Source organism: Salmo salar, chromosome 10, assembly GCF_965601325.2.
Source record: "Salmo salar chromosome 10, fSalSal1, whole genome shotgun sequence".
NCBI classification, from domain to species: Eukaryota; Metazoa; Chordata; class Actinopteri; order Salmoniformes; family Salmonidae; genus Salmo; species Salmo salar.
In genome coordinates this window covers 119,865,001-119,882,643 of record NC_138300.1, presented here as the reverse complement: position 1 = coordinate 119,882,643, position 17,643 = coordinate 119,865,001, and the positions used below count along the sequence as shown (strand labels likewise).

General features: G+C 43.7%; 1 protein-coding gene across 11 annotated transcripts in view; it reads left to right on the top strand.

Moving 5' to 3' along the window:
- The window catches only part of LOC106561741 (pleckstrin homology domain-containing family A member 5), a 260,488-nt gene that overhangs the window by 190,920 nt on the left and 51,925 nt on the right, over positions 1-17,643 (top strand). For 7 of the 11 annotated variants that reach the window (XM_082957433.1, XM_082957431.1, XM_082957432.1 and 4 more), the window contains 6 exons: positions 10,559-10,621; positions 11,395-11,475; positions 11,763-11,912; positions 12,009-12,110; positions 15,363-15,518; positions 16,906-17,094. In XM_082957433.1, the coding sequence (XP_082813559.1) occupies positions 10,559-10,621; positions 11,395-11,475; positions 11,763-11,912; positions 12,009-12,110; positions 15,363-15,518; positions 16,906-17,094 (741 nt within the window). Of the gene's footprint in view, positions 1-4,637; positions 4,692-5,211; positions 5,296-10,558; positions 10,622-11,394; positions 11,476-11,762; positions 11,913-12,008; positions 12,111-15,362; positions 15,519-16,905; positions 17,095-17,643 lie in introns of all 11 variants that reach the window. The other 4 variants (XM_082957439.1, XM_045688525.2, XM_082957436.1 and 1 more) reach the window with 2 other exon arrangements.

Here is a 17,643-nt window from a genome sequence, read left to right as displayed (position 1 = left end):
ACTAGGGTACGGTAGGGCCTGTAGTCTCATTAATAACTAGGGTACGGTAGGGTCTGTTGTCTCATCAATAACTAGGGTACGGTAGGGCCTGTAGTCTCATTAATAACTAGGGTACGGTAGGGTCTGTTGTCTCATCAATAACTAGGGTACGGTAGGGTCTCATCAATAACTAGGGTACGGTAGGGTCTGTTATCTCATTAATAACTAGGGTACGGTAGGGTATGTTGTCTCATTAATAACTAGGGTACGGTAGGGTCTGTTGTCTCATTAATAACTAGGGTACGGTAGGGTCTGTTGTCTTATTAATAACTAGGGTACGGTAGGGTCTGTAGTCTCATTAATAACTAGGGTACGGTAGGGTCTGTAGTCTCATTAATAACTAGGGTACGGTAGGGCCTCATTAATAACTAGGGTACGGTAGGGCCTGTAGTCTCATTAATAACTAGGGTACGGTAGGGTCTGTAGTCTCATTAATAACTAGGGTACGGTAGGGTCTGTAGTCTCATTAATAACTAGGGTACGGTAGGGTCTCATTAATAACTAGGGTACGGTAGGGTCTGTTGTCTCATTAATAACTAGGGTACGGTAGGGTCTGTAGTCTCATTAATAACTAGGGTACAGTAGGGCCTCATTAATAACTAGTGTACGGTAGGGTCTGTAGTCTCATCAATAACTAGGGTACGGTAGGGTCTGTTGTCTCATTAATAACTAGGGTACGGTAGGGCCTGTAGTCTCATTAATAACTAGGGTACGGTAGGGTCTGTAGTCTCATTAATAACTAGGGTACGGTAGGGCCTCATTAATAACTAGGGTACGGTAGGGTCTCATTAATAACTAGGGTACGGTAGGGTCTGTAGTCTCATTAATAACTAGGGTACGGTAGGGTCTGTTGTCTCATCAATAACTAGGGTACGGTAGGGTCTGTAGTCTCATTAATAACTAGGGTACGGTAGGGTCTGTAGTCTCATTAATAACTAGGGTACGGTAGGGCCTCATTAATAACTAGGGTACGGTAGGGCCTGTAGTCTCATTAATAACTAGGGTACGGTAGGGTCTGTAGTCTCATTAATAACTAGGGTACGGTAGGGCCTCATTAATAACTAGGGTACGGTAGGGCCTGTAGTCTCATTAATAACTAGGGTACGGTAGGGTCTGTAGTCTCATTAATAACTAGGGTACGGTAGGGTCTGTAGTCTCATTAATAACTAGGGTACGGTAGGGTCTCATTAATAACTAGGGTACGGTAGGGTCTGTAGTCTCATTAATAACTAGGGTACGGTAGGGCCTGTAGTCTCATTAATAACTAGGGTACGGTAGGGTCTGTAGTCTCATTAATAACTAGGGTACGGTAGGGTCTGTAGTCTCATTAATAACTAGGGTACGGTAGGGTATGTTGTCTCATTAATAACTAGGGTATGGTAGGGCCTCATTAATAACTAGGGTACGGTAGGGTCTGTTCTCTCATTAATAACTAGGGTACGGTAGGGTCTGTTGTCTCATTAATAACTAGGGTACGGTAGGGTCTGTTGTCTCATTAATAACTAGGGTACGGTAGGGTCTGTAGTCTCATTAATAACTAGGGTACGGTAGGGCCTGTAGTCTCATTAATAACTAGGGTACGGTAGGGTCTGTAGTCTCATTAATAACTAGGGTACGGTAGGGTCTGTAGTCTCATTAATAACTAGGGTACGGTAGGGTCTGTAGTCTCATTAATAACTAGGGTACGGTAGGGCCTCATTAATAACTAGGGTACGGTAGGGTCTGTTGTCTCATTAATAACTAGGGTACGGTAGGGTCTGTAGTCTCATTAATAACTAGGGTACGGTAGGGTCTGTAGTCTCATTAATAACTAGGGTACGGTAGGGTCTGTTGTCTCATTAATAACTAGGGTACGGTAGGGTCTCATTAATAACTAGGGTACGGTAGGGTCTGTAGTCTCATTAATAACTAGGGTACGGTAGGGTCTCATTAATAACTAGGGTACGGTAGGGCCTCATTAATAACTAGGGTACGGTAGGGTCTGTAGTCTCATTAATAACTAGGGTACGGTAGGGCCTGTAGTCTCATTAATAACTAGGGTACGGTAGGGCCTCATTAATAACTAGGGTACGGTAGGGTCTCATTAATAACTAGGGTACGGTAGGGTCTGTAGTCTCATTAATAACTAGGGTACGGTAGGGCCTGTAGTCTCATTAATAACTAGGGTACGGTAGGGCCTCATTAATAACTAGGGTACGGTAGGGTCTCATTAATAACTAGGGTACGGTAGGGTCTCATTAATAACTAGGGTACGGTAGAGTCTGTAGTCTCATTAATAACTAGGGTACGGTAGGGCCTGTAGTCTCATTAATAACTAGTGTACGGTAGGGTCTGTAGTCTCATCAGTAACTTGGGTAACAGTTTGAAGCTTGGTCATTTACTCGTGCTTTGCTGCTGCAGTACAGTCATATCTGACTGAGATCATAACATGGTGTCAGAAGCCCTTCAACCTAAAGATATAACGCAGGAGAGATTATTTCACAGAACATAATAATGTTGAGTTGTCTGAGTTTAGGGTGATGGAAAGTAGCTAACTGCTCTCCTGTCTCTTCATTGAGCGGAGCCATTGCTATGGTTACTCACAGGTTCAGAGCTGCCATGAGCAGAGCGCATGCAGAGCGAGCTAGGCACAGGGAGCCAGTGACAGACAGAGAGGATCAGCTAATGGATTTACTAAGGGAGGAAGTTATTTATGCTTTCGGGCAGGGCAGGGCCGGGCCTTAAATTTGACAGAAGCATTTGGGCCTGGGTAGGGTAGGGTCTAAGCATTGTGGGCATGGGTAGGGCTCGGGTGTAAAGTTCATGCCCGTGCAAGGCTCTGATCTACGCCCATTCCCCTTCTCATCTCCAACAGTTTATCCTTGTATCCATCTGTCTATAATTTACCTATTTACCTTACATTGTCTTGTCCAGACTGTCTCGCTGTCTGCCTGTCTCGCTGTCTGCCTGTCTCGCTGTCTGCCTGTCTCGCTGTCTGCCTGTCTTTCTGCCTGTCTTCCTCTCTGCCTGTCTTCCTCTCTGCCTGTCTCTCTCTGCCTCTCTCTCTGCCTGTCTTCTTCTCTGCCTGTCTTCCTCTCTGCCTGTCTTCCTCTCTGCCTGTCTCTCTCTGCCTGTCTTCCTCTCTGCCTCTCTCTCTGCCTGTCTCTCTCTGCCTCTCTCTCTGCCTGTCTTCCTCTCTGCCTGTCTTCTTCTCTGCCTGTCTTTCTTTTTTCCTCTCTTTTTTTCCTGTCTCTCTTTTTGCATGTCTCTCTTTCTGTCTGTCTGCCTGTTTCTAATGCCTAACTGTCATTTGCCTAGATCACTCTCCTTTTCTCTCTCCTCTCCTCTTCTCTCCTCTTCTCTTTTCTTCTCTTCTCTCCTCTTCTCTCTTTCCTCTCGTCTTCTCTCTCTGCTCTTCTCTCTTTCCCCTCCTCTCTTCTCTCTTTCCTCTCTTTCCTCTCCTCTTTTTTCCTCTCCTCTTCTCTCTTTCCTCTCCTCTTCTCTCTTTCCTCTCCTCTTCTCTCTTTCCTCTCCTCTCCTCTTCTATCTAATGTGACCTACTTGTTGTGTGTATGTAATGACATGTATGTGTAACTGATACATACACACACATACACTACATGTTCATGTTTTTACATGTACTGGATGTAAATTGTAAAGTCTGTAATGTCTTTTTCGTTATGTGTCGGAACCCAGTAAGACTAACTGTCGCCATCGGTGTCTGCGAATGGGGATCCTAATCAAATCAAAATCCTCTTCTCTCATTCCTTTCTCTTCTCTCATTCCTTTCTCTTCTCTCATTCCTTTCTCTTCTCTCATTCCTTTCTCTTCTCTCATTCCTTTCTCTTCTCTCATTCCTTTCCCTTCTCTCATTCCTTTCCCTTCTCTCATTCCTTTCTCTTCTCTCATTCCTTTCTCTTCTCTCATTCCTTTCTCTTCTCTCATTCCTTTCTCTTCTCTCATTCCTTTCTCTTCTCTCATTCCTTTCCCTTCTCTCATTCCTTTCTCTTCTCTCATTCCTTTCTCTTCTCTCATTCCTTTCTCTTCTCTCATTCCTTTCTCTTCTCTCATTCCTTTCCCTTCTCTCATTCCTTTCTCTTCTCTCATTCCTTTCTCTTCTCTCATTCCTTTCCCTTCTCTCATTCCTTTCCCTTCTCTCATTCCTTTCCCTTCTCTCATTCCTTTCCCTTCTCTCATTCCTTTCTCTTCTCTCATTCCTTTCTCTTCTCTCATTCCTTTCCCTTCTCTCATTCCTTTCTCTTCTCTCATTCCTTTCCCTTCTCTCATTCCTTTCCCTTCTCTCATTCCTTTCTCTTCTCTCATTCCTTTCTCTTCTCTCATTCCTTTCTCTTCTCTCATTCCTTTCTCTTCTCTCATTCCTTTCCCTTCTCTCATTCCTTTCTCTTCTCTCATTCCTTTCTCTTCTCTCATTCCTTTCTCTTCCCTCATTCCTTTCTCTTCTCTCATTCCTTTCTCTTCTCTCATTCCTTTCTCTTCTCTCATTCCTTTCCCTTCTCTCATTCCTTTCTCTTCTCTCATTCCTTTCTCTTCTCTCATTCCTTTCCCTTCTCTCATTCCTTTCTCTTCTCTGTTTCCTCTGAACTGCTGACCGACGCTAGAACGACTTTCTGTCTCATCACCTACAAAGAAACCTCATGTATCTGGACAACCAGGTGGGGTATTGGACTGATCTATCTGCCACGTTTCAGACTTGCTGTCTGTCTGTCTGTGTGTTTTTCTGGATGTTTATACCTGTCTAAACGTTCTGATTTTTCCTCGCTGCGTTCAAGATGTCGTCTCATGTAGGTTGACTTTTTGAAAAGTTTTGAAGTTTGAAAGTCTGCAGTGAAAACTAGCCTGTGTGTGTGTGTGTGTGTGTGTGTGTGTGTGTGTGTGTCTTTGGGTGATTTCCCATGTCGTGTGACATTTTGGATGACAGTGTGTCTGTAATCTAGTATCTATTAGTTTCTATTAATTTTGTCATCTTTTTGTGTGTGTGTGTGTGTGTGTGTGTGTGTGTGTGTGTGTGTGTGTGTGTGTGTGTGTGTGTGTGTGTGTGTGTGTGTGTGTGTGTGGTCTGTCGTATAGAGAAAAGCGCAGCTAGCAGCATCATTGTCAGTCAGTGAGTGTTGCTCTGCTATAATCTGACTTCCCGTATTGCTCCTCCTCCTCTCCTCCACACTGAACTACTAGGTGAAGGAAAATCAGCCTTTAATCATGATGATTCACACGTTGATAGAGAAGTCAGCCCCCAGGCCTCAGCTGTACCAGCACCACGTCAGAGTAAGGTCTTGGCCAGCCAACGCTGCTGGCTGAGTGTTGCTTTCTTTAATCGCCATCCACTTCAGTTGTTTTTTTTGGTCCGTCTTGCAACCTGCAAGTCCCTCATGGCGTTCACAATATCTCTTTCCTGTAGTGTTTGTGTTACTGTTAATGTAGCACTTGTTGTTCATTCAGCTTTTACTCTACTGTCTCCTCTATTGGTTGGAAAGTCATACCACCAATGTAGGCATGGCTTATATACAGTAGTACTGTATGATGTGTACTGTGTTTCACTGTCTGAGTAACCCCTCCTCACTGTCGAGTGTGTGTGTGTGTGTGTGTGTGTGTGTGTGTGTGTGTGTGTGTTCCCTTACTCTCTGCTGTCTACGAAAGTTAAAGAGACTTGGATGTTGGGAAGTTGTATAGCCTATTAATACATTTCTAACCTGAGTTGTAGTTAGTACTGCAGTCTTGTGTTTTTGAAGCAGGGGTCCTGGAGCTTAAAGGGGATAGTGTGAATTCTGGAACCCTCGTGCAAAATTCCTTTTTCATTTGCTACCCTCTTTAAGTACTGACCGACATGTCTAGCTAGGGGACTCTAATTGGTGTAACAAAGTGTTGTTGCCAGTGTTGCCCCTGCTGGGGGACGCTAATTGGTGTGACACAGTGTTGTGTTGCCCGGGGACTGTAATTGGTGTGACACAGTATTGTGTTGCCCGGGGACTGTAGTTAGTGTGACACAGTATTGTGTTGCCCCGGGGACTGTAATTGGTGTGACACAGCTTTATGTTACCCGTGTCTTAGGCCAACAGCACAACTGTGTTTCCACCAGTCTCTTTATGAGAAGTGAGAATGTTCCCACTTTAAAAATGAAGTATCTGAAATCACTTAGTCATTGTGGTTCTGTTGATATCATGAACTGAGATATCTAGGACTGATACCATTTTGTCATTTTAGACCTCACCTTACTTGCTCCCTTCGACAGTGTAAGGTGGCCTATGCATTCATGCTGTTTTGTTTTTGTGTGACGATTGTATGATGGTTTGACGCGTGGTGTGACATCCCTTCTCTGCCACTTTTGTGACCACCTCAGAAGGTGTAAAAGTGCTGCTGTCTCCCTCTGTCCCCATATGTTGTTGGCGTATCAGCACGGTGACTGCTGCATCTCCACCACACCTGACTGTCAGAGACATGACTCTCCCTTCCAATGCTAAAACTCCCTGCGATTACAGAAAGCTTTGCATGCTCCGTGTGGAATGTCACCAACATACCACCTGGTCTACGTGATTTCTCTGTGCTGTTTTGCTGTCAGAAAACTGTGTGTGTGGAAGAGAGAGGGAGACAGATTGATGTTCTTCTGGACTGACTGATATGTTAATGTGTTCTGCAAGGAAGAACCTTACGTTTTCTTTGGAAAGATTAGTACGGAATGGAATCCAATGCAGTTGAAATGATGTAGAATTATATTGAGTACAATGCATTATGGGTTGTGAAGTATATGTGGTAGTATTGACACTAATTAGAAGAGGGACAGGACACCTCTCTAACGCTTTCCTCTTCCTGCCCTTGTTGTTTAGTCCAAACTCAGGATGAGACTCTTCACTCTACTAGGAGCTAAAAGGAAAGGGAAAAAGTCAACCAATCCTGTTTATAAAAACACTGGGGTCTGGACTACAGATACTAGACAAACACTGGGGTCTGGACTACAGATACTAGACAAACACTGGGGTCTGGACTACAGATACTAGACAAACACTGGGGTCTGGACTACAGATACTAGACAAACACTGGGGTCTGGACTACAGATACTAGACAAACACTGGGGTCTGGACTACAGATACTAGACAAACACTGGGGTCTGGACTACAGATACTAGACAAACACTGGGGTCTGGACTACAGATACTAGACAAACACTGGGGTCTGGTCTACAGATACTAGACAAACACTGGAGTCTGGACTACAGATACGAGACAAACACTGGGGTCTGGACTACAGATACTAGACAAACACTGGGGTCTGGACTACAGATACGAGACAAACACTGGGGTCTGGTCTACAGATACTAGACAAACACTGGGGTCTGGTCTACAGATACGAGACAAACACTGGGGTCTGGACTACAGATACAAGACAAACACTGGGGTCTGGACTACAGATACGAGACAAACACTGGGGTCTGGACTACAGATACGAGACAAACACTGGGGTCTGGACTACAGATACTAGACAAACACTGGGGTCTGGTCTACAGATACTAGACAAACACTGGGGTCTGGACTACAGATACTAGACAAACACTGGGGTCTGGACTACAGATACTAGACAAACACTGGGGTCTGGTCTACAGATACGAGACAAACACTGGGGTCTGGACTACAGATACGAGACAAACACTGGGGTCTGGACTACAGATACGAGACAAACACTGGGGTCTGGTCTACAGATACTAGACAAACACTGGGGTCTGGACTACAGATACTAGACAAACACTGGGGTCTGGTCTACAGATACGAGACAAACACTGGGGTCTGGACTACAGATACTAGACAAACACTGGGGTCTGGTCTACAGATACGAGACAAACACTGGGGTCTGGACTACAGATACTAGACAAACACTGGGGTCTGGACTACAGATACTAGACAAACACTGGGGTCTGGTCTACAGATACGAGACAAACACTGGGGTCTGGACTACAGATACGAGACAAACACTGGGGTCTGGACTACAGATACGAGACAAACACTGGGGTCTGGTCTACAGATACTAGACAAACACTGGGGTCTGGACTACAGATACTAGACAAACACTGGGGTCTGGTCTACAGATACGAGACAAACACTGGGGTCTGGACTACAGATACTAGACAAACACTGGGGTCTGGACTACAGATACGAGACAAACACTGGGGTCTGGTCTACAGATACTAGACAAACACTGGGGTCTGGACTACAGATACTAGACAAACACTGGGGTCTGGACTACAGATACTAGACAAACACTGGGGTCTGGACTACAGATACTAGACAAACACTGGGGTCTGGACTACAGATACTAGACAAACACTGGGGTCTGGTCTACAGATACTAGACAAACACTGGGGTCTGGACTACAGATACTAGACAAACACTGGGGTCTGGTCTACAGATACTAGACAAACACTGGGGTCTGGACTACAGATACTAGACAAACACTGGGGTCTGGACTACAGATACTAGACAAACACTGGGGTCTGGTCTACAGATACGAGACAAACACTGGGGTCTGGACTACAGATACTAGACAAACACTGGGGTCTGGACTACAGATACGAGACAAACACTGGGGTCTGGTCTACAGATACTAGACAAACACTGGGGTCTGGACTACAGATACTAGACAAACACTGGGGTCTGGTCTACAGATACGAGACAAACACTGGGGTCTGGACTACAGATACTAGACAAACACTGGGGTCTGGTCTACAGATACTAGACAAACACTGGGGTCTGGACTACAGATACTAGACAAACACTGGGGTCTGGACTACAGATACTAGACAAACACTGGGGTCTGGTCTACAGATACGAGACAAACACTGGGGTCTGGACTACAGATACTAGACAAACACTGGGGTCTGGACTACAGATACGAGACAAACACTGGGGTCTGGTCTACAGATACTAGACAAACACTGGGGTCTAGACTACAGATACTAGACAAACACTGGGGTCTGGTCTACAGATACGAGACAAACACTGGGGTCTGGACTACAGATACTAGACAAACACTGGGGTCTGGACTACAGATACGAGACAAACACTGGGGTCTGGTCTACAGATACTAGACAAACACTGGGGTCTGGACTACAGATACTAGACAAACACTGGGGTCTGGACTACAGATACTAGACAAACACTGGGGTCTGGACTACAGATACTAGACAAACACTGGGGTCTGAACCACATACAATGGCGTCCTGAAATTATTGACAAAGATGAGCAGTAATGACTGTATAAAATAAATATTTCCAATTCTGAGCTATATTGTATGGAGAGAGAAAAAAGGGAAATTGCATCACTTTATACTAATACAGTAGCTCAGAGAAAGAGATTTTCTACTAACATTTTTATCTCAAAAAGGTAAAGGTCAAAATTATTGACAAAATTATTGACACGCCTAAAGATTTTTATGAATAAAGTAGTCAAAAGTTTACTATTTGGTTCCTTATTCCTAGCACGCAATGACTACATAAAACGTGTGACTCTACAAACTTGTTGAATGCATTAGTTGTTTGTTTTGGTTGTGTTTCACATTATTTTGTGCCCAATAGAAATTAATGTTAAATAATGTATTGTGTCATTTTGGAATGTCTTTTATTTGTTAATAAGAATAGAATGTTTTTAAACACTTCTACAGTACAATGACAAACCGCTGGAACCCGTTCAATTCTATAAACTTTATTTATCCACAAGGTGCTATTATTGCTGGCAGACATAAGATACCAATTGAAATACAATAATGTACACTTATGCTGAACAAAAATATAAATGCAACATGCAACAATTTCAAAGATTGTTTAAAAATGTTTTATTTAACCTTTATTTAACTAGGCAGTTCAGTTCATATAAATAAATCAGTCAGTTGAAAGAAGGTGGATGTGGAGGTCCTGGGCTGGCGTGGTTACACGTGATCTGCGGTTGGACGTACTGCCAAATACTCTAAAACGCCATTGGAGGCAGCTTATGGTAGAGAAATTAACATTACATTCTCCGGCAACAGCTCTGGTGGACATTCCTGCGGTCAGCATGCCGATTACACACACCCCCCCAAACTTGAGACATCTGTGGCATTGTGTTGTAACAAAACTGCACATTTTAAAGTGGCCTTTTATTGTCCCAAGCACAAGGTGCACCTGTGTAATGATTATGCTGTTTAATCAGCTTCTTGATATGCCACACCTGTCAGGTGGATGGATTATCTTGGCAAAGGAGAAATGCTCAGTAACGGGTGTAAACAAATTTGTGAGCAACATTAGGAAGAAATGTTTTTGTTGTTGTGCGTATGGAACATTTCTGGGATTTTTTTTTTTTTCAGCTCATGAAACATGAGACCAACATTTTACATGTTGCGTTTTATATTTTTGTTCAGTGTAGTAATACAAGCACTACAGGTGCAGTAGTCCATACAGGACAGTAACAGAGCATTGTCATGAAGCTGCATTAGATCTGATTCTACCTATAGGCTATGTGTCTGTTTGTGTCTTTATGTCCATCTAACAACTGTCCTTCCTACAGATGAGCCCAGAGGACTACAGGGAACACGCCTACATGTGCAGCCCGGAGGAGGTTGATATTGATGTAAGTTCAACACGTCCTGACACAACATACTACTGCTGTACTGCTGTACTACTACAAACCTGGTACAGCGTTTTATATAGTTCACTGTGTTCCTACCTTCCCCCCGTGTTGTTGGCTCTAGAAGGATAACACGTGTTGTTGTCTCTAGAAGGATAACCCGTGTTGTTGGCTCTAGAAGGATAACCCGTGTTGTCTCTAGAAGGATAACCCGTGTTGTTGTCTCTAGAAAGATAACCCGTGTTGTTGTCTCTAGAAGGATAACCCGTGTTGTTGGCTTCTAGAAGGATAACCCGTGTTGTTGGCTCTAGAAGGATAACACGTGTTTGTTGGCTCTAGAAGGATGACCCGTGTTGTTGTCTCTAGAAAGATGACCCGTGTTTGTTGTCTCTAGAAAGATAACCCGTGTTGTTGTCTCTCGAAGGATAACCCGTGTTGTTGTCTCTAGAAGGTTATCCTGGGTTATCTGATCTCTAGAAAGATGACCCGTGTTGTTGTCTCTAGAAGGATGATCCCGGGTTGTCTGATCTCTAGAAAGATGACCCGTGTTGTTGTCTCTAGAAAGATGACCCGTGTTGTTGTCTCTAGAAAGATGACCCGTGTTGTTGTCTCTAGAAAGATGACCCGTGTTGTTGTCTCTAGAAAGATGACCCGTGTTGTTGTCTCTAGAAAGATGACCCGTGTTGTTGTCTCTAGAAAGATGACCCGTGTTGTTGTCTCTAGAAGGATAACCTTGGCTATCTGATCTAATGACCCATAATGATGTTTCTCCTCAGGCCAAGCTGAGCAGGTTGTGTGAACAGGACAAGGTTGTGAGGATACGCGAGGACAAGCTCCAGCAGCTACACAGAGAGAAGGTAAAGGGTCTGTCTTCACCATGTTGTTGTCTGGCAGTATCTATTCACCACGTACTGCATTCAACACAACAAGTGGGCCCAATATGTAGCTGTCATAAAACTTTGGCTACTTGGTGATTTCTGACAACATGTCATGACACCTATCGTAAGTGTTGGAAAATGACATGGACAATTTACACTGCCTTGACACTTGACATCCAGAGATACGAGATGTCATGTTTATAATGACACTGTGTTCCAGTGCTGAAGGGAACTTTTCTAATATGTAACGGTGGTCCCGTCTACAGCACACCCTGGAGACGGCCCTGCTGTCGGCCAGTCAGGAGATAGAGATGAGTGCTGGTAACCCAGCAGCCGTACACAGTGTTATCCAGCAGAGAGACGTGCTGCAAAGTGGCCTGCTCAGCACCTGTAGAGAACTGGCACGAGTCAACACTGTGAGTTAATACATATATCCACTCTACACGCAGATACAAACACACTGAAATCTTACCAGAGAGGAGAGTTAGTGAACTCTCTTCCCCTAACACCAGGAGTTGGAGCGGTCGTGGAGGGAGTATGAGAAGCTGGAGGGAGACGTCTCATTGGCCAAGAACAACCTGCTGGAGCAGCTAGAGGCCCTGGGGAGCCCTCAGGTAAACCACAACAACCCCCACCTTACTCTGCCTTACTCTGTGGGAGTATGTCGTTGATGAAGAATAGGGGTCCCAGCACCGAGCCCTGGGGAACACCCTGTGTGACTTTGTTAGTGTCAGACGTGTAGCCATCGAGAAATATTAATACTCCCATCCATCCATCCATCCATCCATCCAGCTGACGGAGGTGTAATAACATCAGTGGGGAAATAGAGCTGAAAGGCACCCAGGTGATTGATAACCACATTCTGAGAAGGGCAGCAACTAATCACATCTGAGGGATGTGTGTTTTCTTTCCCCACATCTCTCTCGTTCTCGCTTTTATATTACTCTTGAAAGTAACATTTTCGTTGGAACGTGTGTAATTTACCATTAAAGGGATCTTGATCTCTTTCTCTCGTGCTCTTTTATCTGTCTCTATCTCTCTCTCTCTCTCTCTGTATGTGTCTCTCTCTCTCTGTCTCTCTGCCTCTCTCTGTCTCTCTGCCTCTCTCTCTGTCTATCTTTGTCTCTCTCTCTCTCTCTGTCGCTCTCTCTCTCTCTCTTTTATCTCTCTCTCTCTTTAATATCTCCCTATTGTTCTCTCTTATAACATTGTCTTTTCATTTAGACAGAAAACAATCCATCTCCTTCCCATCATTCTGGATTAATGTATTCCTCAGTCAGAGCCCAGATTCATTAATGTGGCCTCAAAGAGATGTGAGAGAGATGTAAGATGGCAGCCTCAGCCTCTATGCCCTTCATACACACATACACACACACACACACACACACACACACACACACACACACACACACACACACACACACACACACACACACACACACAAGCCTGTCATCAGCAGAGTGTGTCTTATTGTCTGCTTCTCTTTTCCCTTATCTCTCAGCCACAGGCCTAATGGAAGGATTCTCTGAGATAGATAAGAGCTCACTGCTCACCTTTCTCTCTCAATTCAATTCAAGGGGCTTTATTGGCATGGGAAACATATGTTAACATTGCCAAAGCTAGTGAAATAGAAAATTAACAAAAGTTAAATAAACAATAAAAATTAACAGTAAACATTACACTCACAGAAGTTCCAAAAGAATAAAGACATTACAAATGTCATATTATGTCTATATAGAGTGTTGTAACGATGTACAAATGGTTAAAGTACAAAAAGGAAAATAAATAAACATAAATATGGGTTGTATTTACAATGGTGTTTGTTCTTCACTGGTTGACCTTTTCTTGGGGCAACAGGTCACACATCTTGCTGCTGTGATGGCACACTGTGGTATTTCACCCAGTAGATATGGGAGTTTATCAAAATCGGGTTTGTTTTCAAATTCTTTGTGGATCTGTGTAATCTGAGGGAAATATGTGTCTCTAATATGGTCATATATTTGGCAGGAGGTTAGGAAGTGCAGCTCAGTTTCCACCTCATTTTGTGGGCAGTGTGCACATAGCCTGTCTTCTCTTGAGAGCCAGGTCTGCCTACGGTGGCCTTTCTCAATAGCAAGGCTATGCTCACTGAGTCTGTACATAGTCAAAGCTTTCCTTAAGTTTGGGTCAGTCACAGTGGTCAGGTATTCTGCCACTGTGTACTCTCTGTTTAGGGCCAAATAGCATTCTAGTTTGCTCTGTTTTTTTGTTAATTCTTTCCAATGTGTCAAGTAATTATCTCTTTTGTTTTCTCATGATTTGGTTGGGTCTAATTGTGTTGCTGTCCTGGGGCTCTGTGGGGTGTGTTTGTGTTTGTGAACAGAGCCCCAGGACCAGCTTGCTTAGGGAACTCTTCTCCAGGTTCATCTCTCTGTAGGGGATGGCTTTGTTATGGAAGGTTTGGGAATCACTTCCTTTTAGGTGGTGGTAGAATGTAACGTCTCTTTTCTGGATTTTGATCATTAGTGGGTATCAACCTAATTCTGCTCTGCATGCATTATTTGGTGTTTTACATTATACACGGAGGATATTTTTGCAGAATTCTACATGCAGTCTCAGTTTGGTGTTTGTCCCTTTTTATGAATTCTTGGTTGGTGAGCGGACCCCAGACCTCACAACCATAAAGGGCGATGGGTTCTATAACTGATTCAAGTATTTTTAGCCAGATCCTAATTGGTATGTCAAATTTTATGTTCCTTTTGATGGCATAGAAGGCCCTTCTTGCCTTGTCTCTCAGATCATACACAGCTTTGTGGAAGTGACCTGTGGTGCTGATGATTAGGCCGAGGTAGGTATTGTTTTTTGTGTGTTCTAGGGAAACGGTTTGTCGATGGAATTTGTATTTGTGGTCCTGGCAACTGGACCTGTTTTTGGAACATCATTATTTTGTGCTTACTGAGATTCACTGTCAGGGCCCAGGTCTGGCAGAATCTGTGCAGAAGGTCTACAGTCAAAATGTTGGACACACCGTCACATTCCAGGGTTTTTCTTTATTTTTACTATTTTCTATATTGTAGAATAATAGTGAAGACATCAAAACTATGAAATAACACATATGGAATCATGTAGTAACCAAAAAAGTGTTAAACAAATCAAAATATATTTTATATTTTGAGATTCTTCAATGTAGTCACCCTTTGCTTTGACAGCTTTGCTTTGCCTTGTTTTTTTTCATTCCACACTACTTTCCTTCCATCTATAGCATTTATTAAGATTATTCAGTTCCATTGGCTTTGATGCCTCATGACTGAGTATTGCTCTGTTCATGTAGACTGTGGTCGGACAGGGCTGTCAGTTTGCTGACTGTGAACACTTTGAGAGACTGGGTTGAGGTCAGTGATAAAGTAGTCTACAGTACTAGTGCCAAGAGATGAGCTATAGGTGTACCTACCATAGGAGTCCCCTCGAAGCCTACCATTGTCTATGTACGTACCCAGCGTGCGACAGAGCTGCAGGAGTTGTGACCCGTTTTTGTTGGTTATGTTGTCATAGTTGTGCCTTGGGGGGCATATGGGGGAGGGAATGCTGTCACCTCCAGGTAGGTGTTTGTCCCCCTGTGTGCTGAGGGTGTCGGGTTCTTGTCCAGTTTTGGTATTTAGGTCGCCACAGACTAGTACATGTCCCTGGGCCTGGAAATCTTACCCCTTCTCTCTCTCTCTCTCTCTCTCTCTCTCTCTCTCTCTCTCTTTCTCTCTCTCTCTCTCTCCTCTCTCTCTCTCTCTCTCTCTCTCTCTCTCTCTCTCTCTCTCTCTCTCTCTCTCTCTCTCTCTGTACAATTTGCATTGTTAATTTGCAAGCTGTGTGTGTGTGTTGTTGTGTGTGTTCAGACGGAGCCCCCCAGCCATCAGCATGTCCACATCCAGAAGGAGCTGTGGAGGATCCAGGATGTAATGGAGGCCCTCAACAAGAACAAGGCCCAGAGACACACAGACACAGAGGGATACTACAGCTCCACACCCATCTCCAACAAACACAAGAGTGAGGTGAGGACCAGACAAATGCTAGCAGACGCACACACACACACACACACACACACACACACACACACACACACACACACACACACACACACACACACACACACACACACATACACACATACACACACACACACACACACACACACATACGCACACACACACACACACACACACACACACACACACATCGACTAGACTCGTTGGTTGTACAGTATGTGGCTGGTTATATTCAACAGCTAGTGTAGGGTTGTGTAAATCCCTATGTAATTCTACCCTGTTGTAGTCACTGACCTTGTCGTCCCTACTGTGACTCGGTCTGTAACAAGGTTGGCTAGTAGTCACCCCTTGGGTGTGTATCCTTACGCCACTGCCTCCACTGGCACCACGGGGCTCATGGGGTCAACTACTCCTGTTGGGTCTCTGTTCCTCTTTGATTTGTTTGTTTATCAGTTTGTGATAAACAGGTGTCGTCACCAGGCAGGGCTCCAGGGCTCCAGGTTTATTAGAACTAAAACTATGTCGCAGCTGTAGGAGACATGTTGTAAAGATCCGCTTTTCATTTGTTCAACAGGGGTGGATTTGTCTTTTGTCTTTATTGTGATAAATGATAATGGAAACAATGTTTTTTTGGGGGGGGATAAATGCTGATTTCCGTGATGTAATCACGTAGGCTAACTGTAAAGCTGCACATTTCATTCTAAATGCCTAACTGCTTGCAAAATCCATTTATTCAACTCTTAAAAAAATATAATGTTTATTTGCGGGACAAAGATTGTCCTGACTTTCAAGAATGCCTGAATTGCATCTCCTTGCTTTTCTGATTGGCTGGATGCAAGTTTTATCATCCAATGATTACAGATATACAGGAGTGTAAGTGTCTCCATGAAACAGACCGTGATAATTATTAGAATATGAAAAATATTTAGTCTTTGTATTATCCATGCTGGTTTTTGCGGGCTACTTAAGACATGAAATATAGGTGGGAAGGCATACAGGCTTTGGCCAATTTATTCATGCGCAGTTTGTCTAAATGGATCAAGGAAACACTTCAATCACATCATATTATTCGGCATTCGACAGTTTTTGTGAAAAATCCATATTTTTTTTAAAGGTGTGACATCATAACGTCCAGCTGTTGACTGGAAACGCACCACAGCAGTAAATCTATTATCTGGGGAAACTTTCTGACTGTCGACAAAAATATCGCTGGAAAAAGTTCATGGAAAAATGGCTAATGAGTACATCCGGGTATAGATAAAGTTGTAATTTTAAAGAAAGGTTCAGGTAGGCAGCTTAATTCTCTTAAAAAATGTTATTGCTGCCACATTTACTGAGACAAGCTCCTTTTCAAAGCAATGTTGTATAAATAAAAGTTAAATAACATCTCTAGGAGGAGGTGGAGGACCTCTCAGCTCCCCCAAGGCCGCCCTTACCCCAGGCCTACGAGCCCAACAGCCCTGCCGTACCCCCCCTCCCCTCTCGTGTTGCCTCCAGCGGGCGACCGGCGCCCCCACCGCCACCACACCGGTGTCCAGAGGACAGGGACAGGAAGGCCGGCCAGAGGAACGGAACCCACAGCGTAAGCTGTTGACCTCTGACTCAACCCTGTGCTGTCATCCCTCATCGTTGCCTGATCCCTCTTCATTTATTACACTCTCATTTTTGGTGGACATTTTGGTGGACATTTTGGTGGACATATTTTGGGATTCTTTTCAGTTTTCCTCATCATTTTGTTTTCCTTTACCAGCTTGATTTGTAAATCATTCAGATTTCCCTTTTTTCAATATCATTTTGGTGGACCTTTTTGATTATTTTGCTGGTCATAAATGTGGATGTGTTTTTTTGGTCATGTTTTATTTCCCTCATCATGAGGACCATCCAGTGTTTTCTGCTGCTGATCATCAAACATCTGATATTACTTCAGCTTGCTTTGTGAATCATCCACATTTGTGTTTGTTTGTTTTGTATCCTTTGATTTGGTTTCTGTCATTTTGGCAGTTATTTAATTTCACTTGACTGGTTTTGTTTGTATTTTACGGTTGGTTGGTTTGTTGTCCTCTCATTTTGACCTCATTTGAATACATTTGTCCGTTTGCAGATCATGGCCATTTGTTTTAAACTTATCAGC